The sequence below is a fragment of the Montipora capricornis genome, chromosome 1, assembly GCF_036669925.1.
Source record: "Montipora capricornis isolate CH-2021 chromosome 1, ASM3666992v2, whole genome shotgun sequence".
In the NCBI taxonomy this organism is placed as follows: Eukaryota; Metazoa; Cnidaria; class Anthozoa; order Scleractinia; family Acroporidae; genus Montipora; species Montipora capricornis.
Window position 1 is genome coordinate 36,171,664 of NC_090883.1, and position 26,595 is coordinate 36,198,258.

The 26,595-nt window shown below is 37.8% G+C and overlaps 2 protein-coding genes across 2 annotated transcripts; both read left to right on the forward strand.

Annotated features, from left to right (window-relative positions):
• The first annotated feature begins 15 nt into the window (after positions 1–15).
• LOC138053230 (uncharacterized) lies at positions 16–7,518 on the forward strand. The gene is made up of 4 exons (XM_068899889.1): positions 16–75; positions 2,529–2,627; positions 3,278–3,511; positions 4,521–7,518. The coding sequence occupies exons 2-4, from the start codon at positions 2,601–2,603 to the stop codon at positions 5,817–5,819; spliced, it is 1,560 nt and encodes a 519-aa protein (XP_068755990.1). The 5' UTR covers positions 16–75; positions 2,529–2,600; the 3' UTR covers positions 5,820–7,518.
• Positions 7,519–8,357: 839 nt separating this feature from the next.
• Positions 8,358–26,289, forward strand: LOC138040633 (bone morphogenetic protein receptor type-2-like). Its single transcript, XM_068886325.1, has 9 exons — positions 8,358–8,494; positions 9,067–9,123; positions 13,312–13,671; positions 17,479–17,834; positions 18,643–18,817; positions 19,083–19,240; positions 20,841–20,988; positions 21,865–22,001; positions 23,051–26,289. The coding sequence occupies exons 2-9, from the start codon at positions 9,069–9,071 to the stop codon at positions 23,348–23,350; spliced, it is 1,689 nt and encodes a 562-aa protein (XP_068742426.1). The 5' UTR covers positions 8,358–8,494; positions 9,067–9,068; the 3' UTR covers positions 23,351–26,289.
• Positions 26,290–26,595: the final 306 nt, after the last annotated feature.

Sequence of the window (26,595 nt, forward strand, 5' to 3'; positions counted from 1 at the left end):
TAGGAAAGCTACGCGACGCTCTTAACCTTACAAGCAGAGACGCTTCTGGACTCGACCTGGCAGAACGATTGCGTGGTGAGAAACTTTGTTAACGAATTTGTCTCGCTGAAGAATGGAGAGAAATTTTCGAATGTCTACTTACTGTGAGCATGCTCAAAGCGAGATTAAGCAATTGTGCCGCCGATAAAACGCTGTAGTGTGGACGAAAAACTTTTGTTCCGTTTTGTGCACCTAAAGTTGCGTTTTCAAATTTATCCGGCATAGTCTGGGACGAGGCCTCAGTATAACTTGGGGGACTTACAACGAAAAATTATTTTTATTTTCGTTCATTGAAAGCTTTTTCCTGTAAATTCTTGTTCTCGACAACAAAGGTTAGAAGAATAAAACACAAAAGAGCCGAAAAGGGTTTAAAATCAGTAAAATTTGAGAGAGATCAGATCGTTAAATGATCTCTTCAATGTCTATAGTTTCTTGTCACGTTCCTATAGGTAGTGATCGTCAAAGAAATTTTGGGATCACACTCTTCGATATTCAACACGAAAGAGCAAATTTAATATGGTAGGCGGTTTCGAGCTCCTTTCTAGTGTCATGTCTGAGCAGAAGTTTATAACTATGCTAAATTAGATTCAACTATTCCGGGTCTTGCAGGACTGAAAATCACGAGTAAATTGTCTTTATAATAAATTCTTATCAGTTGAAATAACTGATGTTCTTCCATGAAAGCTGCAGTAAGGCATAACTAGTTGGAACGGGCAAAAGTCCTTTCATAAATAAGAAGTGTTTTCAAATTATCTACTCCTTCAAGTCTCCCAAGGTTTAGTTGGAACATGGTGTTACAACAATTAAGCAAGTCGGGAACTAAATGGCAATACTTTAGTTTCTAAAAGAACCTTTCATCAGCTTCTTGTATCAGTTTTAAACTCTTATAGGCCTGTACATTACCACGTGTACACTTTAAAAAAATCTCCTTGTTCTCTACACTTACAATACAGATTCGAAATGAGTGTACTGAAACATTGAAACTTGCTCGAGTTTTTCTTTTTTCAATTTTTCATGGAAGTATTGTCAAACAGTCTAATGAGCCTGACTTGAAGAATTTTAGTAAATTACATAATATCCCAAAAGCAAGCTACTTTCGGATTACAAGGGAAAGCGTATGTGATGTTATTCATAAAACGAAAGTGATGAGGTCGTCTTTCCAGTGTCCGGCGGGATTACTTAATCCTCGAAACAATAAAATATACTTCATTAAAGCTCGAGGATTAAGGGAACTTAGCCCATGAATTCGGACACGTCTTGATCCAAGAACTTTTGTCTCCTCTTTGAAATACCATAAGTGGTTCGCTCCTGAATTTCCCTCAATAACGGTCGGCTCACGATGTTGTGGAAAGTGGACAGGGTTCGTTTGGATGATTTTGTGCCAGTACCGAAGTCTCGACCGGTGAGTGTAAACATTAAGTACTCGCTTTTGTGTAGGTACTGCAGTGACTCACTTAACAACGCGAAGTGCTAACACAGAATTTCTAGTTTTGTTTTGGTATCAAAGGGCTATTTGAAAGTTTTAAAACCTTTGTTAAGTAATAAATCAATGAGAATTTTTCCTTATTCTGTCTAAACTCAGTGAAATTAAATGCCAAGAACTGAAGCTACGCATCATCACGGTTTATTGCAAGATTGCAAGATCAACGAAGTTGCTCTCGTTCAACACCATTTGAATAATTCGTCAGATAACCATGCAAGCATCAACGACATCTTATATCTTACATCTTAAAATTTTTAAAGAGATTCAATCTGAGTACTATTTTTGTTTGGCACATTCCGTCATCAAGCGAATTTGCGTGTTACAAAAAATAAAATTTCTTTTTGCAGATTATTGCCCAAAACTCGAAGCAGACTTAATTACATAGAAATTTAACCCTTATCAAACTTCTTTATAATTATTGCTTATTTGAGTTCATTAAAACTGGACCGTTTGCGATGAAATCTAAGGACCTCGTGACCAACCATTTTTTACCGTTTGGCCACCTTGTTTGGTGCTGTTTGATCGTGTTTAGTCGTGTTTGATAAAATTTTGAAGGCCATCAAACATTCGATCAAACATGTTTGGCAAGTGCATACGTACCACGCTTGCTCAGTGGTTGTGTATCCCCGTGTTTTTTACGTATTCGTGACCTATAATTCTTTGCTTGTGGAGTTTGATCTGAGTTAGATCTGGACCACTCACTTCAATATCAGCATGTTTGGTCACCAAACAATGTTTGATGTTGTTTAAACACCACACATTTCCCGTTTGTCCAGGTGCTATGAAGTATTTTTTCTCATTCATGAAGGAAAACTGGGTGCTTTCAAATGATAAGGCAGAGAAAGAAAACTTTCTAACTAAAAAAATAGCTGCTTCGGCGAGGAAGAGATCAATTCAATTAATTTGGCCATTAACGAGGCTGTCGGTTTGTGTCCGATGATGAGGACTAGAAAAGATTATATGAAAGATCACTCAGAAGCCTGGGTATTTCGTCTTTTTTTCGCAGGGCCGTCATTTTTCCTCAGGTCATCACATACTTGGAAACCTAAGCTCAACATTAGACGCCAAATATGCGCAGATGACTTATGGCGAACATTACAGGAAGGTACGTCATAATGTTAACGTCATCTACTCGTCCTACTATTGTTATTGCGCATACGTTCTGCGCATCTCGAGATACTCAGATTTCCTACGGGTGGTGCTTATGCGGAGAAAGCAGAACTTAGCAAGTGCCCTCGGAATCCAAAGAGAAAATTGGGGTAACCACTCATTTTTCAGAGATAATTAAGCTTCAATTTAGAAAAAAACGCCATACATTGCTTTGTATTTTAAAGCTTTTTACAAATATTGTTGATTAATTGTCTCCGAAAAATGCGTGGTTACCCCCAATTTTCTTTTTGGATTTCAATAACACTTGCTAAGATCTGCTTTTCCCCCATATTCAGTAAACCGCGAAAAAATTCCTTTAAATTAGTAGGCAGACTAGTCGCTTCCCACCATGCAGTGTGCCCCGTGTTCGATTCTCCTACTCAGCGTCACTATGGGGGTTGAGCTTGATGGTTCTCTACTCCTTTCCGAGAGGCTTCTCTTTTCTGGTTTTTCCCCTCTCCGAAAAACTAACCTATGAATTGACTTGACTTGATTTGATTTGACTTGATATCGTACAATGTCCCCATTTAGTGCCGCAGCTATAACTACAGTTGACACTGTTTATTATATGTTTTTCTCCCATGATTTTATAATTGTCATCCTCAGAAAGTTGAAGCCGCATTGAGTCTCGAGCGACAGCGTTATGCCGATCTTTTGACCAAACAGAAGAAAAATGCTTTAGGACAAAAGACAATCATGCCAAAGGCGAAGAAACTGGACATACCAATGACAGGAACTCAGCCGCGATATGATTTAAACGAACTTCGGCACAACCAGAGGAGATGCGCGGCGTTGCTATTCGGAGCACGAGAACGAGGTGCACATAAACTGCCAATCTTGGTACGTCTTGGTGATGACTTGTACACTATCATGGCGCAATCAAACGGTTTCAGCGTGTTTTTCAACATTACTGAACGGCATAGTTTGATGTAATTACACATTTGTGCTGCGTTCAACGCGCAGTTGAATGAATTTTTAACAGGTGTTAAAAACAGTTAGAGCGGACCTATATCAGATGTACACTCAATAGAAGTGTTATAAAAAAATAACATACACTTTTCTTACACGCTGCAATTGCCGTCTCCAAAAAATTTAGGGAGACTGTTACGAGTGTGGCATTGTGGGACTATTCGGGGTTATGGACTCTGCGTGCAACTTATGAAGTAAATTTAACAAATTGATATCAGTTTTTCATGCGTCTGTCCTGTTATTGATCATGAATTTCGTCATAACATTGTCAAAGTAGCTGTGGATCCATGAGGCGATAGCTGAGTGGATCCGCAGACTACTTTGACAATGTTATGACGAAATTCATTGTCAATAACAGGACAGACGCATGAAAAACTGACATCAATTTGTTTTTTACAATAACAAAAAGGCAGAGGGGTCAAAATTAAGTCAAAACACAAGAAGACCGCGAGACAAAAATGCGAGAAACTTCAATCTGACGCCAGCAATATCACGTCATCCTCGCATCGACATCATTCATGTCTAGGAATATAGACAATTTATCTCACAAGGTGTCCTTTAACCTCTGTTCAAGTTAAAAGATTAACGGCTGCAATTCCCTCAAACCTAAAAATAGCACCAACCCCAACGCTTACCTTGCTGGTGCAAATGCTTGGACTTTATCAACTACACCAGTCATATACTTAAGAATGAAAAGATACGTGTAGAATATGAGTTAATTAAGATAAATTTTGCCCTCTAAAACCTGACTTGTGTTGACGGAGGCTAATAAAAAACTGCCTAAGATTGGCATTTTGTCTGATGTAGACCATTAGGTGAATCATCCTTTTCGTCTTTAATTTTGAGCTTATTCTAACTGTCGCAGGTTTTCATTTTGCAGGTACGATGGGCTCCCAAGAGGCGTGAAAGCTACTACTTAATGAGCGAACGTGTATACAATGATCGTTTACTTATGAAAATGCGAGCAGAAGCAGGAGACAGTCCCCTGAACTTTGACTTCGCAAACACAAATGGAGAAACAGATGATCTCCTCGAATTCCAACAATTCATCAACAAAACGTCCCAAGACATCAAAGATCTGAGCTTTGACACAAAGTACAAAGAATACTCTTGCAATTTTAACACAGACAAGACGAAAAGTATTGCAGAGGAAGGCACAGATGTGGAGAGTGAAAGCGAAGAAGGAGAGAAGCGCGAAGCGTATTCGGCTTCAAAAACGCAGCGAAAGGTGGTGTTTGGTGATCACGTGTCTAAATCGGATTTAGACCTCATTGATTCTAAGCCTTCTGCGCGGTCAAAACAAAGAGACTATAGAGACGAATTCGGAGGGCTGGATGCTAGTGATATTAATTTTAGTTTCGAGGAGTTCCGGGACAAACGCCCGCACCGGAGAAGTGCTGTGACAGGAGAGAAAACTTCAGTGGAACACATAAAAAGTAGTTTTAGTGAAAAGGGCTCAATGATAGATAATGATGTGTTATCTGGCCCGCAATTGCAACCCATTTCGCGAGAAACTTCAGTATATGATGATTACAGCAGTGATTTCACTTCCGATAGCGACATGGAAGCGCAGGTTGACGCAGCCGACGAGAAAAATATTTCTTTCTCGGGTAATGGGGACCAGTTTCTCTCATCAACATCAGAGGAGAATTTAAAGCACCAAAACAAAGATTGTAAGCATGCTCCAAAGCAGAAGACTCACGAATACAACAAAAGACTCCCCAGACTTTTAAAAACCTCTGAGCTAAGGGCAAAGCTGCCACCAAAAACCCGGTCAAAGTTGGAAAAAGTCGAAAAAGAGGTGGACCACAGTTGCATGGAGCTTCATAAGATTGCGTACGACAGAGCCTTGACGCTGGCAAGATTCAGGTCCTTGCCCTTAAGCCACTCTTTTTTGTCTCAAAATATAAGTAACTTGAACAAATTTTCATACTTTCATTGTATTTCTCATAAAGAGAAAATGTTAGGAAGAGAGGCCGACGAAAGTGATCGAAAAAAGGAGAAGAAAGTTTCGACGACGGAAAAATTTGGAAGAGAGGCTATTTTTGGCAACATAGATATGGATGATTTTTACACTCAAGAAGATGAACTGATTTATTATATCAGACCAGAAGAATTGAAAAATGTGGTAGACTCCTCAGCTTTTAGCGGGGAACGAAAGTGGCAGAAGAACGAATGAAATTTTTTCGCACACGGAAACAACCACCTTGACTTCAACTTGTCTCTCATGTCTTGGTGCCAATGCGACGGATAAGTGCTGAACGGAGACTCTGTCGGTCGCAGAGAAAAAGACGCCCATTCTGACTCTATGACGTGAATTCCGGTGAAGACATATTTATATCAAATAGAAAGAGTAGAATGTTTCCGAGGACGTCCGAACAGGAGGCATTCTTAGGCGCATGCTGTAGAGCTCTTAGACGGTTCATTTCACGTTTTGTTGTTAAAACTAACCGTGCGTCCTTGAAAAGAGCCTTCTGTGAATTCAAAAATAGCGACCCTATCCTGTACTCCACGGTTCACTACTGTCTTATCATTTCAGTTCTCTCCGAGATGAGTTAGCTTTACTTTTAGGTTAGGGTAATCCAGCTAATCCGGATTATGAATAGGAGCCAGCATGGAATAGGAATAGCATGAATGCGCGCAAGAGTGAATTACAGAAGACTTTGCGGCCTTGCCCCAGCAATTTGCCCCAGCACAATCACATATGAATTTATTTTTAGGTACACTTTGCGCGCGAAAAAAACAAAGGGCAGCCAATTTTAACCAATCAGAAGAAGCCATGTCACTCGTGATTGCTTCTGCCATGTTTTTTGAGGGACATGACAACTGATTTTCGCGGGAACGGGTATTGTAAAAGTAGACCCATTTGTGACTCCGTCGGGGAAGCCCTCCTATGCCATAACAACCGGCTCTTATTGAATTCACTCTTGATGCACGTCACTACAAAGAATAGTTTCAGCATTTAACAAGTGCTAAGCATTCGTAGACTTCTGGTATGACTATTTATTTATGTGGTTATTGCCTGCGTTTGTGTCTTTAACGAACAACCAAGCTTCAAGAAAGAGCCATTGGTGGAAATTTGGTTTCAAGTTAAAGTTTCAAATTTATTAAAGGCTTATAGAACAAATACAACGTAAAATTGGTTCATGTCCTACGACTTTGTAAATCCAGCTGTTTGTCTTTACACGACAGAAGAATTTCAGGGAAACTTTGTGACGTTTATTGTCACTCAAGACGTGACACGAAAAGCTAGGGGACTATTCGTGACGCTTATTTACAGCTTTGATGTAAATTTGTTTGCCACCACAGTCAACATTTGCAACAAAAATTCAGCCGCGTTTCAACGGTGTAAATATAGTTCTTACAGGAGCCTGCATGTGTGTTCCTCGCATTCTTTTATCACTGCGGAGCGAGTTCAGCGAGCAAGCAGCAACATATAACATAATCAGAATTTGAAACAAGTTCTTGATTTTTTTTGTCCTTGCTGGCTTTTTACCATGATGCATCGCACTATCAACCAGAATGCCATTGCGCAGCGACCAGAAAACATTTCTCTAACATTACCTATGAAGATTTTAACTTCCTTAAAAACATTTGTCCTGCTTGTTCACTGTTCGAACCCAGAACGCCATTTCGTCGATAATTCGTCTTTTGGACATCCAAACAGAAGATCTATAAAAGTTACGCAATAACCTTGCCGTCATACAATACACATTAATCCACATCAATCCACTTTATCTTATAATGTTCTTTTTCGCAATTTATTCGGCTGGCCGACGCCACTTCGATAGTATTTAGGCCTATGTAACCCAAAAAACAGCCTTTGACCTTATAAGCTTCCTCAAAAAAAAAAAAAAAAAAAGATTGCGTGCGCGCAGTTTCTCCTCGATTAAAGCAGTACCTTGGAACATCGTTTCCCAAAGGTCAAGAAATGATGGAAAATCCCGATATCCTGCTTTTCTTTTTTTTATTGAGAAATATCGAGATAGCTTTTTGCTCCTCTTTGCACGAAACAACATACCGCATAGCAACCTCGGTGAAATAAAGATTGCTAATATAATTGGTTGATAAAAATGCTTGGACTATCTAGAATGAAGGGCAAGACAGGAAAAGGCCACCTTTCTTTATTGTTTTAATTGGACGTGTTTTATTGAAACGCAATTCTTATGATATAGTGCTTCAAATGATAAATACTATTTCACATATATTAGCTTATATATTCCATTTGAATACTCATCTCCCTTTGTTTTTTTTTCGAAACCGCGAAACAATATATCAAAAGCCTACGATTTCTTGTTGCTGTGAGGTACTTTGAAAACATTTAGATAACTAGTTCGCTTTGAGTGATGCCATAGATGTTTTTTTTTAATGGCGTTTATACCAGAAGTATTCTCGAAAATATTTTGAAAGATCATCCTTAGAAAGGGAAGCATGTAGACAAAAATGAGCCAGGACTATTGGCCAAAGAAAGATGAACAAATATGGTACGTGCAAAGAATACATCCTACATTTGCAATTTTCTGTTGACATAGTTTTGTTTAATTACAATGGGGTTTTGTGAGAGCGACAAAGTTTGTCTTTGAAGATTTACAGTCGGTTGACGTGGTTGGTCACGTTTGATCCAGACATAACTCAGACACTGTAAATTTCATGGCGCTATTAATTTTGTTGATTGACATTCACTATTCGCCATCTGATTGGCTGTTACAGATTGACAGGGAATCCATTGCGAGGGAAATCGAATGCTCGGGTGATGGAAAGCGACGCTTGAGTCTTTCGCAGGAATATTTCTCATCTTTGGGGTTTTTCATAGCTGTTTTAGGAACGGAACAGACAACCAATGACTAGAGAAAGGTAAAGTCTTGTCACTGTTTCAAAAATGCCACTTTTCAGCTGTTTTACTGCGGAATATTTTGATGAAATTATGCCGACATTTTGGCACCAAACCATTCTGCTAGTTGTTTCTCGAGGAAACGGCATTTTGTTGATTATTTGGAGGTGTTGAAATACACTTATTCTGGTTTCCTCCTTTGATGGTTTACTTTTTTAGATTTCCAGTTCATAGATGTGAAGTGCTGTGTGCGCAACTTTTGCTTAAATTGGCTCTAAGTAAATTTAGCTCAGAGTTGGAGCTTAATCTAAATGAAATCTTACAATAAGCTGAAATCATTTACTTTCTAACCGAACATATTACTTTGATGCGTTTATTTGCGGTCGAAAATATGTTAACTTTATGGCGAAAGTCTTTTCTCTTAAAGATAATATATGAGTTTTGTACTCAATTTACTGTTTCGATCATTCCCTCAATTAGCTAGTCTTCCAATTAATAATATTGTGGAAGGAGTACTTGATTTAAAACAAAGCCCGTATATTGTTTTTAAATATGCTAGGGCTTAGCAAGGTTTTGCTCCATTTATTTATTGCAGGTATGGCCAGACATTTTGTAAACTTGATTCTGGCTCTGTTTATCTGCTTTAGTCAAGGTAAGGCTGGATTGTTTTCTGTACAATGCAATTGTACGTAGTTCAACTTGGACTTGGTGTCTGGAGTTGAGTTCTTTCGTAACCAAATCTTGTCTAGTCAAAAGCCTCATTAGATGCGATGAAATTTCTGAGTGCAAACACAATACATTCTTGAAAGATCAAGTACATGGAAACTTTTTACATGTGGCCATGTTGAAGATTAGAAATGCTGGAGGGCAAGTATGCTGAAATGTAGCATTGACAAAATTTGTTGCAAGTATTCCTTGAGAAGGTTGATTTGAAGTGTTCCTTTTCTTGTGTCCACACCACACAACCTTGGAATGATCCGAACTAATATCAACAATAAATACATTGTTGTATAGGGAAGGTGAAATTTGAACAGTCTTGATCATTCACTCGCTTGGTGTCTATAATATTATTGGTTTTCACTCCACAGGTTCCCCAAGCTCAGTGTGAGGGAAAGCCAACAAAATTATAAGGATCTGTTTGGGAATTCCGATAAAAGAACTGAAAAGATAGTTTTACGAAAAAAGTCTCAATTAAAAGGCCGAACCTTATTGCCATTGTGGGTTGCTTCCTTCCTGTGTGGTTTTTTTCCCAGATTTGATGCAAATTAAGCCATTATCAGTTCCTCGGTTGTCAATGGATATATAGAGGATATTACATTGCCGCGCGGGGATACGAATTTTATCTTCGAGTGCTGAAAGTATCTCTCACGAGTGAGCGAAGCGAACGAGTGAGAGATACTTTCAGCACGAGAAGATAAAATTCGTATCCCCAAGCGGCCATGTAATGTTCTGTTTATTATATAGATATTGATGAAATGTCTAGATTTAAAACAACTTGTTTTATTCATTTTCGAAATGATGAAAAAGTGGTCACCAACCGTTAAAACACGCATGTTGTGTAACATGAAACAAGATATGAAAGTTACGAAAAACAAATCATGATAATGTCAAAATTTGCAATAAAAATGTTAACGTAGTAGAGAAGAATTATATTAAAGCACAAAAGCATCTTACAATGAAGAGAAAGCTCGCGTTTTATTGGCTAATCGTGTTGGTTACCATGACAACACCCATATCCTCACATGTGAAAGATAAAAATGATACGTTCACTGCGCGCGGTGAAGATATGATTTTTTAGTAAAAGGAGAAATCCTGGTATTTCATCAATATCTATATAATAAAGTAAAATATTAAGGCTGAACACTGAATTCTCACAAGACCACCAAATTGAGTCAAATATTCCTTGTTAAAATGTTCCTACGATTAAAACTCCACTGTAGACTTCAAGGACAAAGGTTTTTGCCGTAATCGAAACCCTGCTAGCGATGTCACATTGAACACCACATGGCAACCCGTTGAGTTTCCACTCGCTTACGAGTCTTTGTTTGTGGCTTGGTAATGAGTCTTTCAGTTTGTTTGTCTTTGTTTGGTAACGTCGTCAGGGACGATAAACAAAGACAAACAAAGACTCGTAACCAAGCCACAAGCAAAGACCAAGAGAAAATGAGGGGACAGAGAAGGAGACTCCCGGTCCAGCCCTTGGGATGTGTCATGTCGACGAAAGTTATTTTTAGACGAGCGGAAGTCTTCCGAGACGTCCGCATGCAGGCCAACCTCGGTCCGATGTTTGAAAGAAAATATATATTCATAAGCCTTCCACGTGCGCCATCATTTTCTCTTTTCACTAAGAACCTGAGAGCGAAGCAAGACTGCATGCGGACGTCTCGGAAGACAGACTTCCCCTAGAACAAAGACTTCCGCTCGTCTAAAAATAACTTTCGTGGACATAACATATCCTGGCCAACGCCTTGAGCCTCCCTCTCTGTCCCCTCATTTTCTCTTGCAAAGACTCGTAACCAAGTGGAAACTTAACGTGTGGTGTTCAATGTGAAAGAGGCTCTTTTTCATCATTTTATCAATTCATTTCAATCCGCTAGCCGCGCAACCGAAGCCCTGCCAGCGACGTCAGCTGGCTGTTAGTGTCCCAAACGAATTGAGTTTGGGGGGAACACTGAGCTTGGGGCACCTGTGTTCACTCACGTGATCAACAGCCATGTTTTTAAACGAAAACAAAAGAAAGTGTTTGCATGATAAAAGAGTTCAATTCCGGTGGATTGGGTCGGGACATATGGGCTGCTGTTTCTTTGTTTAGGGTCACAAACATGGCGGCCGTGACGTGTCATGTGAAAACCGAGAAAAAAGCTCTTTGCCATTCAGATCACATTGTAACAAAAGTTGCACTCTCAGTTCAGCATACACGTAGATGCATTGCTATGTTTACATATAATTGATTACCGGTATTCATGAGGAAAGTGGATTCAACTGTCGTGAATATAGAAATAATTGTTCGTACAAAGAATATTAAACATAGGTATTTAATTCGATACTTGGCTTTTTTACTCCATTTCTTATGTGATAAAGTATGTTGGGTGTATACATTTCGAATACCTTTTCAATTTCCTTTTTTCCGGAAAATCTGGTGCCAGCTTTTGATGATAATGGACATTGGGACCAAATTAATACCATGCAGTCATCCCCTTACAATAGTTTCCCACTACATTTCGATCCACCTGATACAGTCGAACCTCGATTATCTAGACTTGCTGGGACTGGACGAAATAGTCTGGATAATGGCGAATATGAATATTGATAAAGAATAAAAACATTTACAAATCGTTTGGAAAACAATGTGGTCTACATCTTCACTGTTGTGAATTACCTGTACACATGTCGGCAAACTTCGTGATCTTTTCCTTGTCCTTGCAGATATCAGATATCAGATATCTGCTGCTTACTAATGCCATATTCAGCTGACAAATTGGTTCTTTTTCTCCTTTCTCTAATTGCAAAATTATAGACTGTTTATCTTTTATGGAAAGAAGGGATTCATGATTGCTTATGATTCAAGGACCCGATGATCGTGAATAAACAATTGTGACATATTGAAGCTTGTTTATTTTGCATATTACTACGCGAACGAGCCAATAGGGCATGAAATTCACTTAGCAACAAAGCAACTCTAAGCAAATCAGAACTCATTCGAAAGTTCATCATTAGTTATGACACGTGTGATTGCTGCTTTTGCTTTTTAAAAGCGAAACAAACTCACCTTTGCTTCACTTTTCAATGCTGTAGTTCTAAAAAGAATATGGCTACGGATCTTGATTATGACTAATAAATATATGTGGCCAAATTTGGACCAGAGAAAAAGTCCAGATAATCGAGGTTTGTCTTTATGAGTTTTATTTCAGGTCACATACAGGGTTCTCAACAGAATTTTGAACAGCCGTTTCTGTGCTTTTTTCAACTGTAACTCAAAAGAACATGGCCAAAGGCCATGTATGGCTTGGGCCCTTTTGGGCCCAAGTTACTAGTGGGCTTCTGGGGGTATGATCCCTCAGGAATTTTTTTTTTTATGAAGAGGTTTTCCTTCAGTCTGGGGTAGCAATCTCTTATTTTTTCCAAGCGATTTTTTATGATACTTTGAGAAAAAGCAAATTTGCTGGATTCACAGCCTTGTTTGGAACACAACATGGATCTGCAAGTGGCCAAGGCTAAAATGTTTCGAATTTAACATGACATGTGCATGAAAATGAGATTCAAGTCCAAGGTAACCAGAGGTTTTTCTCTTCTCGCCACTTTGCGACTCTCTCGCAGCTCAACAAAAACCTCTGGGACCAGTGTACTTTCACAACCGTAGCACTTAGGTACTAGTGACACCCATGACAAGTGTTACATGTTCTAGGTTCTATTGAGAACCCTAACACACAGCTTTGTAGTGTAAACTTAGCACTGCTCTAGATGAAGAATCCACACCTCTATGATCCATGGCAATTTTCTTATTGAATAGGCCACTTCCCAAAATACAACAATACTCTTTGTTTGCCCTCCACAATTTTGCGTAAGAGTTGTTTTTGTTTTCGATCCCAAGCGTTCATTGCTGGAAAATGATCAGGTTATCATTTCAATCATGTTTACTTAATTCGTGTGGATGGGCAAATACAATTTGAAATTCAATACTTCTTATTTCAATACCATCATTCTGATGGGGGCAAACTGCTAAATATGAACTGAAATTTAAAGTCTCAAAGGTGGTGTTTTATGGGAAGTTAATTTATTTCAAACATTTGCTTCTTTTTCATTGGAACATATATTGAAAGATAACTTTCTCTTTTCAAAGACTGTTGGAACAAAGTCAGCGGACTGAAGTGCAACTCCTACCATCCTACCGAGGGAATCTATAACGGCAGTGAAAAGTGCACTCACAATGATGACCATGTTTGTTTTGTCTTGTGGCGCAAAGAAAACATTGCTAACAAGACATCACTTGTCGTTATCAGGAGAGGATGCTTCCATATTGGCCTTGACAACCATCTTGAGTTTTGTCGTCAAGATTGCATCCAGAATCCTGACTATGATGCCTTTAAAAGCGAGAATGTGTCTGGGTTTTGTTGTTGTAGCGGGGATTTGTGCAACACAAATTTTACAGCAGTCGACTATGAAGACTATGAATCCACTATTGCTGTTACTACACAGCAAGGTAAGGTGTGGCTTAAAAGACATACATGTGTACAGTGTATGTCTCTAGGAAGTGCTCAAGGGAAATTTGTCTTTTCCAACTGAAAATGCTATGGAGAGAAACATTAACCCATGGACACCTCAAACACCCTAGGATGTCCCCAGTTGACAAGTAAAATTGTCTGGCGTTAGGCAGAGTAAAATCCGTTAAATCTCACTCCCCAGGGGCAATGGGTTAAAATGGCTTTGAACTGAAAAGTGACATTTCTTGAAGACATGTGATTGTAGTTATTCGGTTATAAGGCGCAGTCGGTTATAAGACGCACCCCAAACTTGGCAATTTAATCAAGCTAAGTTCTCAAACTGAAAATTACGCGAAAATACTCGGTTATAAGACGCACCAAAAAATTGAGAGTTATCAAAAGGATGTGATGAATTTGAGAACAATTATCCTTACACAATTGGCATGCAAACTCTTTTTGTTAACGTAAACAGAGTGAAAAAGGCACGCATAAAACGCATACACGTTTATTTGAACCTTCCGACTTAATAAATAGTCAGAGTTCAGACTTCAGACTTCACGCGAAAGCGAACAGCGCAAAAACTCCCACGGAAAGTCATGCAAAGGTGTTCGACAGCTGAATATCAACACACCACCAAGGATGCAAATTTCAGTGCACAAGAAAGCCTGGATAAACGAAGAAGGTATGCTTTATCTCCACACTGTTTGTTCAGAGAAGAAACTTTTCATGCGAGCGACAAACAGGATTCTTGGAATATTCGAAACAAGGTTTGAACAATTGTATTGTTGTCATGGGTATCACGTTACTGAGCACATGCTCTTAAGGACGTATGCAAATTTCCGTTTGTTTGCTTTTCTCTTGAAGGCGTTTAGTGTTCTAAAGGTCTCTAAAAGCACTATTCTTTTTTAATAGACAACTAATGTCCTTTTCTTGTGTTGTTTAAACTACAAGTTCTTCTCAAATTGTGATCTTAAGATTTTGTGGCGCGAAAATACTTGGCTATAAGACGCACCCCAATTTTAGCACTAACTTGCCACCCAAAGACAGATTTTTCTTGAAAAAAACGTGCGCCTTATAACGGAATAACTACGGTATATGTCAATTTTCTGTTTTCTTTCAAGGCCCAAAGTTTTTTAATAATCTAAGTTCAGATATCACTAGTTCGTCATCTCTTGCAAGATTCAAAAAGAAGCTAAAGTAATTCTTTATTACAAAATCTTCAATCATAAAAGAAAAGTAATCTTTATACATATCTGTATATTACTTTGTAATAAACGAGTTCACACTCTTGAGTGCATCCAGACCTCTCAACTACCCAAAACCTGGAGATACGGGAAAAAACCTAGACATTTATCAACGACATTAAAAATCAGGTGTTCCCGAAACGTTTCTGATTATCTTCTTCAAATAAATATTCATCATTTTCCACCATTTTGACAATGTGAACGAAACATAACTAGAATACGAAGGACCTGTAACAATAACCTTATTTGGCATGCCTTCTAAATATGGTCACGAGGTCCATGTCTTGTCAACCAGGCGATCAAATACGACAAATATACCATACAACTGTTGATTTCTATAGAATATTGTGCCAGAAAATAAATTTAACAGGACAAAAATGAAAATATTGAAGGAAAGTGTCGTCAGCTTGTGAATCTGTTTACCGTGAGATTACCTGCCTCTTGCTTTTTTGTTACGATCACTTCTCCTTGTTATTATTCGTGAGGAAACCTAATTTCATACAAGACGCATGTAAGGGTGTATCCATGGGATGCACAAACAGTTAACACAAATTGTCCAGTTACAGTAAACTACAACCACGGGTAAACTTCAGAAAATGGGGAGAGATTACCAGAAAGATAAATCTATAATTTAACTAGAAGTTATTTATTTTGTTGTAAAAATAGAAAGAGGTTATTTCTTATTATTAATGCTACTAAATTTGGCAATGGAAACAACGAGGCCCTATTAGGGGTTATCAGAAATACGGGATATTGAATCAAGGTAAAAGGCTTATAAGGATATGGGATATTGGAGGGGGGGGGGGGGGGGGGGATTAATGGGATAAAGGATATTTAGAGATACGGGATACTTAGATTCCTCCCTCCCCTAATGGGGCTTCAACAATCAGCACGGCAATACTATCATAATGGGCCCTTTGCATGAAATTGTCACATGGTATAAAATCTGCCCTGCCGGATGACAAACTACGCACTGGGACATCCAAAACAAGGAAAAATCATACTTGGCTGGTTGAAATAGCTTTGTTTTGGAGGCTGTTGCATACTTTTGCCATTCAGCATGGCAGATTTTGTACCATGTTACAGTATCATGCAAAGAGCCCATTTACTTTTACCAAAGCTTTTTGAGGAATGTCAAGATAAAAAGGTGAAATTACGGCATGCAATCGGGCAAGCGTTAGTGTCAAACACTGCACTTTTGATCAATTGGGTTGATGTGGTAAATTGACCACCGCAAAGAAATCTGAAAGTTGATGTTGGCTGTAGAGTGAAGTTAATTTACAGAGGCACTAAACCTGCTTATAGGGTGGTCATCATGTATGTTCTGTATTGTTGGAAAAAAGAAGACATTGAGAAATTGCACGTCTAGTTATTATAATTTCACGTCTCTTAACCCATTGACCCCTTTGAGTGAGATTTTACTCTGTAGGTAAGTAAAATGCTTAGACTTACAGTAACCCATTGACTCCTGAATGGCCTTTCCCCCCCCCACCCTCAGTTGACAAGAAAGATCATCTGGCATTAGACAGCAGGGCTCGAAATAACAGCCGGTCGACGGACAATGTCTGAACTGATTTGGGAGTTGACCGGTCAACCTTTCGTCTTGCTGGTCATGTTGACCGTGTCACATTTGATCGTTTTGGAAATGAACTAAATTAAAATTTCCATGCTGTTCAGTTGTTTCAGTTGTAGCAAGTCGCTGTGTATTGTCATTTGCGGAACTTTGATCTGAAATCCTGGGTGAAATGCATCAAGAACCGTTGTTGACAATGTGTGCTTTAAAGTGCTATAAGCTCTAAGCAACAACGTTTTTGGAAATATATAACGCCAGTTTTGGTTCATGGGCCCCTGTTTTAAGAGTTATTTATTTTATGTAATTTGACAGGCCAGAAACGGTACGTGACTGAGCTAAAATGAATTTGGCCGGTCATGGTGTCCAGAGACCCTCCGGAAATTATTTTGAGCCCTGAGACAGAGTAAAATCTATGAACTCTCACTCTGTGTAGTCAGTGGGTTAAAGAGGACATAGTTTCTGACTGGATACAGACAGAGCTTGTTAACCCATTTTATTATATAAACGCCAATGAAATAGCAAGTGACCTTTCACGTGAAAACATGATATCTTCACATGATGTCATGTGAAAAGATCACTGTTGCTATGGTTACATATAAAAATTGCGCCTTTTGATGCCTTTCATGAAATGATTTAGTATTTCATTGGTGTTTGTATAATAAATAGAATATTACATAGCTGCTTGGAAATACGAAATTTATCTTCCTGTGTCGAAAAATATTTCACTCGTTTGCTGTGCTCACTGGTGAAAATTTTTTCAACACTCGAAGAGAAATTTTTTATCTTCGCGCGGCCATGTGATATCCTCTATGACTCCTGAAGCGTCCCCCCCATTGATGAGTAAAATCATGTGGTGCCACACAGAGGAAAATCTATTAAGTCTCGCTCCTAGGAGTCAGTGGCTTAATGGGACAGTTCGTGTTGGATATCAAAATTGGGGCTGTGTCTAATTACCTGCACTTCTGGACATGTAAGTGTTTTATTTTCAGGTGTTGATAAACAGGAAGCTGGCAAAATAGTCATCATTGCTGTTGCGCTGGTTATTTTCATCGTTCTGTTTGGAGCCATGGCAATGGTTTTGTATCTTTACAAATTTAAATGTAATAGTGAAAACAAGTATGTAACCGCTGGCTCAGAGGAAAAAGAATGTCCCAACCTAAAGCTCGACTTGACTGGGCTGCAGATTGAGGAATTAGTGGGCCAGGGGAGATACGGCTGTGTGTGGCGAGGCTACTTTAATGGTGATGTTGTTGCTGTAAAGACTTTTCCTCCAGAGCACAGGCATACATGGAAAAGCGAGAAGGATGTGTTTGAAACACATTTGTCACACCCAAGTATTTTAAAGGTAACAAAATGATGTTTTATTTGAATGCATGAATGTGTGTGTTTTTTTTCCTGTCAGCAGAGGGACAAATAAACTTTTGAACAAAACTTCCCTAATACACTGCTGGAAGTATGATATTATGTAATGTTTATTGCTCTCTCAAGGTTTTTTTTTTCCTCCTCGCGTGAGGTTGGTAGTTACATGTACAGTGTAGATAAAATAATAGAACTAGATACAATGTACATACATGTAGATAGATGTAGATAAATGGACGCAAGGAAGGAGGGACAGGATGTTTGGATGGATGCTTTAAAATTACAGCTCTCTAGAGATGAAATAGACAAAACTTTACAAATAAAGCAATACTTAAAAAAATATTATCCATTAAAAGACATCAAGTTACTGACGAAAAAGCTATTCTTTAGTCTGTTTGTCTTGCTAATAAGAACATGAAATCTATACATATTATATTTCTTATAATGTTGTTGGCTCTAGTCAAAATCTGTATAATTTGTGATCAGGCTCCAGTTGTTCAATAAATAACTTAATAATTAACTTGATTGGAACTTAGTTTCAATCTCTGCAAAGGTTTCAATATTTGCCCTTGTAACTGTGCACACTCCAAGTACATCTATTAAAGGGTGTGTAAGAAACTCTTGGCCAATGCTTAACATGAAGTATATTATTTTCATACTCTTATCTTTTCAAATGGGGCCGGGATTTTATTGATCTCCCGTTAGATTTATAATTAATTATCTTAAATTTTGAAGGATTCATGTAGAAACATTAAATCTCTGGCTCCTGGCCCTTAATATTCTCTGTTTTTCAGTTTCATTTTGCTGCTGAAAGACAGAAAAGCAATGGTATTGAGTACATTCTGGTTACCGAGTACCACAGCCAAGGGTCACTCTTAAAATTTTTAAAGAGTAACACTGTGTCATGGCGAGAAATGTGTGTTCTTGGCCATTCACTTGCAGCAGGATTGGCCTATTTGCATAATGATGGTGAGTGGGAAATGGAATTGAAAATTAATTGTCCAGGCCCAGTTGCTCAAAGTCAGATTAAGTTAATCCTAGATTACTGGGAAATTGAATTGCATTTGTAATTTCTGATTAAAAAAAAAGTTTATACAAGACATTTACACATGGAGTCTGCAATGTTGATTTTGACTTTGGCTTTCCTTGAGCATAAAATTACAATGTTAGGGCTTTTCTGGTAGGCAAACTATTGTCCAGACTAATTTGCTAAAAGGTGCTTTCTTTTTCCCAGATGACCATGAGATAAAACCTTGCTTTGTTCATCGTGATGTAAGCAGCAAAAATGTTTTGGTCAGCAATGGACTTACTTGTGTACTGTCTGACTTTGGATTTGCCATGAAAATGCCAGAATTTGGAGCAAGCAGATCTAGTGATGACATAATCACTGAGGTAATAATAATAATAATAATAATAATAATAATAATAATAATAATAATAATAATAATAATAATAATAACCTCTACATCCACTAAAAAATTATATCCTCTTTAACCCATTGACTCCTGGGAGTGAGACTCTATAGATTTTACTCTGACTAACTCTGACGATTTTTACTGGTCAGTGGGTCAGTGTTCTCACCAGATTTTTTTCCCAAGGCGTCATATGGCCCATAGCCTTCAAATTTAGGGGCCATCCCCTAAAAAGGTTGGGCCCTTTCCCAAGTTACAATTTTTTCCTACAAGTTGATCTTTCTTGCTGCATTTCGATAGCGAAGTGGAATAATTGTCTTCTACCGGTGGATTGGCTTTTATGGAATCGGCTTCTTGTACCTCAGATGTCGCAACTTTAGGGCTTGAAAAGAACGATGTCAGCCTCTTTTGTTTTGACATCATTGAGCATTTCCTATGAATGTACCCCAAAGTGAATATTCTGAGAATTTAGCCCTCAGTAAAATGTGGCCAGCATTGGGGCCACAAACGGTATGTACGGCCATGGAATAACAGGTTATGTTGGGAGCCCTGAAGATTATGTCCGTGAATGGAATTTGCACTGGCAAATTTACATGTATCAGACAAATACTTGGGTACAAGTATTTTTCAAATATTTGTGCGCCCGTTGGCCATGGGGCGCATAGTGTTGATTATTGTGCACCATTTTCGAATTTTTGAGCATGAATCCCACAAGGGTGCAGCCTGGTGAGAACACCAATGGGTTAAACCAACATAATTGTTCCTTTTTCTTTTGTCTAATTTGCTTGATAGGATTATAACAGAAAGTAGTTCTTTAGACACACAGCGTTAATGTCTGCTTGTATTTATTTAACAATTCGTTAACGTATTATGATAACAGTCATTGATCAAAGCTTTGAGATAATTCAAGAAACATCATGAAAAGATCTCATTGGAATCACTCAAACTTCATCAGCAATGTAAAATGAGCCATTGAGATCACAATGTCAAATCGTCCATTGGTCATCAAGTTTACCGCTACTTGTTCAAGGCAGTAGTTAAAGTGTTCAAGTGAAGCTACAGTATGACCCTCACAGTTATGAATGCAATTGTAGCAATTACATGGAGAAGCCAGAAAAGTCCTGAGTTTTTCAGGCTTCTCCACGCAATTGCTAAAATTGCATTCATAACTGTGAGGATCATAGTGTCACTTGATTACATATCCGCAGTTCAATATAATTGATTCATTTCATAATTGTAATATTATAGTTAAAGGCCCACCTTCAACTGACAGGCATTGCATGCTGTAAAACAAATTTTAATGTATGAAAATCCCACCAAAGCTGAAATTCATCCAATCAGATTGCCACGATAAGCAATTTGAATTTCTCTAACAAAAACAAACGGTCGTAATCTAGCTTTTTTGGACTGCTGGTTTTTAAAAATAATATTGCATAGAGTCTGCATTTCCAAGCATTCTCTCTAAAGAATAGCGATGCTATAGAATTACAAATTTTCAAAGAAGTGTTCAACTGCATGATACAACTTACTGTGTTTAAATTGGCCAAACGGCTGTCATGAGTTTTAAAACCATTTTTCAGGTTGGAACCTTGCGTTACATGGCTCCAGAGGTCTTGGATGGTGCTTTGAATTTGAGGGAATGTGAGGCTTCACTGAAGGAAATTGATGTGTATGCCATGTCTTTGGTGATCTGGGAGATAGCTATGCGCTGCTCTGATATTTATGGAAGTAAGGATGTAAAAGCAACATTATTTTTAAAGTTACTGTGATTTTCGAGCACCAATGGTCAAACTGCATTTTGGCATCCATCAATCTTGATATACTTCCGACGCCTAGCTGAGAGGTGACCCGAAACCACAGATACCGAAATCAATTGATGCATGGCATGACCTACCAATCGGCATCTTTGTTTCCCATGCTACATTGGTGCGTTCAAACTCAGCGCAGATGGAAAGTGATGGAATCTGTGTGAATCTTTTTACTGAAGAACCTCTAAAAAGATATCATAACAATATTTGAGTTGTGAACTTAGCAAAAACTCCAAAACCCTTTCTGGAGGTGGAGTCGATCTTCCCGGCTATGCTAGGAAATTTGGCAGATTCTTCAGAATTATGAAAATTGCAGTGAGCCCTTAGAGGAACGTTTCTAAGTTTCTTGTAACAGATTGACTTTTGAAGGAAATTTTATATTCTTATTGAACTATGAATATGATCTGTTTGGATTTTGTTGCAGCAGCACATCTGGATTTTATGAACTAAAATCTTCCTCTCAGAAGTAATTTGATAGTAGAAAGTTTCCTTCAACATAAATTATTATTTCACAGCAAACTATTTTAATTTTGCTTAACCCAAATGCTAACTTATATTTTTGACTGCCTGAAATTGCAAAAGTGACCTATTCAAAAATGTAAGGGCCTTTTTTTTTCCTGTTTGGAAGTGGAAAAGTGCTCTGCATGCATTGATTTTTTAACGGAATATTAGATAAATGCTAATTTTGGTTTAGCAGATAAGACTTTTTGTGAAGTTTTATTTTCTGAAACTATGATTATCTGAGGTGCTAAGTGTGAACTGGTTGAAAATGTTTTATTTTATTTTATTTTATTAGAAGAACCAGTGTCAGATTACAAGCCACCATTTGAAGCTGAACTGGGACCCTCGATTACAAGTGAACACATCAGAGACTATGTAGCACGGCAGAAGAGGAGACCGGGATTCCCTGATGTGTGGAAAAATAATCACCCGGTAAGAATTTTACTCAGGTTATTGTAATGGAGGGGTAGAGTTGTTAAGTTTTGCTTGGTAACGTAAGAAGTTGTGTACAAAAAAAAGAATGACAGTGACTTTTTCCCTGTAAGTTATGTCGGATGAATCATCACCAGATTTTCTTTGTATAGGTAATTCACATGATTTTGAGTGCAATTTGGAATAAATAAGCACAAGTATATTTTTTCAAAGACCAACAGAATTGCAGGAGCCTGTTTGGTGGGGGGGGGGGGGGGGGGTGCTGCAATTTGTAATCTTCGAAAAATCATGCAAATACTTATTAATAATTTACATGAAAAAATCTCAAGATGAGATTGTCATAATTAATCAGTCTGAGAAGGAAATGCATGTCTGTCACGCAATCGTGCAAAAATTGTGCCATGCGAGGCTCACATTTGATTGGTCATCTGAGACTTCCTTTGATCATTGAGCAATCAGAATGCTTGGTTTGTGACATGTACCTCTTTTTGCACTGAATTACGTCCGTTCTGCCCTCTGTTACCTGGAAACTGCATTGCTCTTAGCCAATCAAACATTATCAGACTTAACAAAAATGCAGGTCATATGCACACAAAATGAAATAATTAAAAAACAATACAAAAAACGTTGTCCCCTCTGAGTTCATTCTGTCCGTAGTCACTCCTTCTCTTAAGTTTTGTGTGTTTCATAGAAATTATTTGACAAAGTTATGAATGTTTTGTTGATTTATAACCAGGATTTAGGATGGTAGACAGGCCAGGCTAAAGGCAATTTGGTGGGAACATAACTTGAATTGGCCTTATGTGCCCACTGGCCTATGTGGTGCGATGAGAATAAATGATGATGATGATGATAACTTTGTCTTAAACTAGCTGTTTTCATCTTTTTTTAATTTCTTTTGTGAACGAAAAATTAAAATTACTGGCAAAGCAAAACTCTGTTTCTGGTCATCATTGCAAAACATTGACAAAACTGCAACTTGAAATTTGAGTATTTTCCTTTGAACAAGCCACTTAACTTTCATAATTAATTTAATTTTCATAATTAAGGGACTACGCACACTAAAGGAGACCATAGAGGACTGTTGGGACCAGGATGGCGATGCTCGCCTTTCAGCACTCTGTGTGAAAGAACGTTTCTCAGAGTTACTCAAAGATTTCCCTGATGGGCTATCCTCCACCAGTTCATTCAACCCTGTGCGGCAAATTGTTCAAAACTATCCTGTGTCAAACTCACAGAGTCCCCTGGGCAGTGGCAAGCTTGTGACAAATAGCCCACCTCCGATCATAGCCACTCAACTTTGGCCTGAGAAGTCATCGAATCAAGGAATAAATATGACCACTGTTTAAAACAACTTGCAGGTTTAATGGTGGAGTTGACATGAATGTACAGAGATATCATTGCTGTTTGTCTTTCTTTGCAACTTCACCTACATGTAACACAGTGTTGTGGTACATGTCAGATATGGTGCTAGATAGCTTACGGATCAATCAGTAGAGAGGGAAGACATACAGTGTATGTGCTATCAAGCAATTACTGTATTTAAATAACTTCATAGCTGCCACATTGGTACAGGTTTACCCACTGACTAGAAGGTTGGAAAGACTCTTGGGACATCCAGGGGCTTCAATAAAATTTGAAGTTGTCAGGTTTGAGTATTGTTACCAACTGTTGTCTTTGGCTTTGGTCACACCTGGGTTTTTTTTATTTCCCATAGTTAGAACTTTAAGTGTGTGCCTGTTTATTTTTGCATAATGTTTGCATTTTCAAATTTTCAATCTCTTTCGCCTACATGTTTGTGATATTGTCTTTTACATTTTCCTATCTGGCAATAAATGTTTTACACTACAGAATCTGATATTCAGAACATGGGAAAATGCTCAGCAGCAGCAGCAAATTAAATATGATTAATTTCACTGTACTATTGGACACCGATAATAGAAAACCAACAAGTAAGTAAGGTGCCACTTATGATTAATTCATTTTCTATTTTTGGTTGGGTTGTCTGCTGTTGTTTCTTCAGGCAACCAAGGCTTTTCATTATACCAAAAACTGGTGGCCCGTTTTTCTGGTCCCCTCGGACAACCGTTTATTTCAAGCACTGCTGGACATTGATCATACATGTATAAACAAAAACTAGCTAGCTATAGGAGGCATTCCTTACGTGTAAATTTTTTTTTTCATCCACAAAAAAGTTAATAAAATCAGTTTAACACGAGGGCGTTGGGGTATCACGAAAAGGTAGAAGAGTAAAGCAAGTCCCAAGTGTTATTAGCCTGCGAACAGGCTCTTTCTTCTACCCCCCAACCCCAGTCCCTCTGGGAGCCTGCTCTCAGGCTAAAGTGGTATGAAAGGAAAGCGCTGCTAAAAAAGTGATAAAAAATCATTAGAGTAGTATACACTAAAACAGTGGATAGGTGTTGAGCGTGTGTGCTGCTTTGGCTACTCAAAGTCCGGATATCTTTTGGTATTCACCTCCGAGCAATCCGCGCAGAATTTGCGCCCAAAAATCCTGTAATCTTTGTGGGAATAAATTAGTTAAAATCATCTTTTTGTTCTATATTATCTCACTGTATTAGTGTATATAAAAACAACTATTCACCTCAGCATTGGTGGCTAATGGTGAATATTATTTTACCTCGCCGCTTTGCAGCTCGGTAAAATTATATCCACCACTAGCCACCTCCTCTTCGGTGAATAGTTGTTAACTTTTAGAATATTAGCATTTTTTTACTAAAATCATTATAATACTAAAAAGGTTTTAAAGCCTGACTCTTTAAGAGTTTTAAAATTGTTTTTTTTTCTTTACCTCTTTGATACAGCAAATATAAGCATATTTTTGTTATTGCAAAACAACTTTCCCTAAAGCAAACTGTGTTAAGTGTTAGAAATAAAGAAAACATCATTTTGATTTATGTCCCATAACCACCAAAATTAATGTTGTTCAAATGTCATGAATTCAATAAGTAATACAGTGTAGATTAGATAATATACTTGGATTAAAATTTGGCCTCAAAGCATGGCTTCGAGAACAAACCCAAAGTAACATCGAAATGATGCACTGGTACATTATTTTTTTTCTGTTAATTTTCTCTGGAGCTGTCTATCAACTAAGGCAAATTTCAATATTTTGAAACGTTTAAATGCAATTTAGTTCTTTGTGAAGTGGCTTAGCACCTTTATAAAACGTTGATGTGAAATGGTTGTTTTAATGCACATCATTTTAATTATCTGCCTGTACTAGGCTTAATTTTGAACTGTGAAGATTATTCATTTAGTAGGTATTAATGAAAGAAAAGGATTAAATCTTGCACTAGACTTACGTTAAACTTGCCAACCTGATGAAGTCTGATGGTTTCAGACGAAATTTCGTCAAGTATAGCATAAGTCTAGTACAAGATTTAATCCTTTTTTTCTAGGCTTAATTTTGGTTATACCTCTATTAAAAGAAAGAGCAAGTCATGGTACCATTAATAAATTATTAAGTCTCATTATGTTCAAGATTAAGCTTCATAAAGAAGAACTGGGCTATCCTTGCTTTTAGTTGTTAGGTATTTTATAGCTATTATATTATTAATTTATTTTATGTTGCCTTACAGGCTTTACATGTTCAGTAAGCAATAATAATAGCAGAAGTAAGCTTTATTACACCCAAACTGGAAAAAAGGAAGCATTAAGAAGGTTGATATGTTGGTTTTAGTCATTACATACAGCAATTATTTGTGGCTATCTCTCGGGCATATTGTACATATTTTCATTCAAGCTTGCAATAAGTAAACCAGTGGGGTTTGTTTGAAAAAAAGTTGACCTCAGTCTTGCGTAGTAATACATAATTTATGTGGCCACCGGTTAAATTGCAGCAGCAATTCGAGGTTGAGAAAGTTAATGATGTACTCCTTGAATTTGAACTAAGCTATTAAAAGTTCAAAAATTTGAAGTGCAAAAAACATTGCAAAAATTGTACATCATTTGACAAGTTTTAATAACGGTTGCTAAAAAAGTGAAGATTTAGAAGACTATGAAAGTGGTTATGGTTTTGTTATTTTATACTCAGTTGAATTGTAGATGTCAAAAAATAATAGTATTTTGAAACAAAAGAAATAAGCATTGATATTATTAGTCATTTGAAAAACAATAGGAAGTAATTTCATATTTGAGGATAGCCTGTAACGGTGGAACCTCATGCTTTTGTTTTATACTGAATAGTTAATTTTATTACAACTGTCAAATATTAATTTCACAACCAAAGAAACAAGTGTTGTTTTTTAATAAAATGTATGTTTCTTTATGTGGATGTTGCAACAATTGCGTGTTGAAACCACTCTAAATGGCATTGGCATGATCAGTTTCCATCTGAGGTCATACACAGTAAATCACCAGGTCTGAGTTGTTCGAAGGGTTGATAGCACTATCCACCAGATAACTCAATTGACAACAACCATCCATTTTTTTTGCTGGTGGATAGCAATTTATCCTGTGGATAGCGTTATCCGCCTTTTGAACAACCGAGGCCTGATAGCCAAACACTGAGAGAGCCAATCAGTATACTAGATTGAAATTTGATAATGTAAAACAGGTATTGGTAGTAATGATA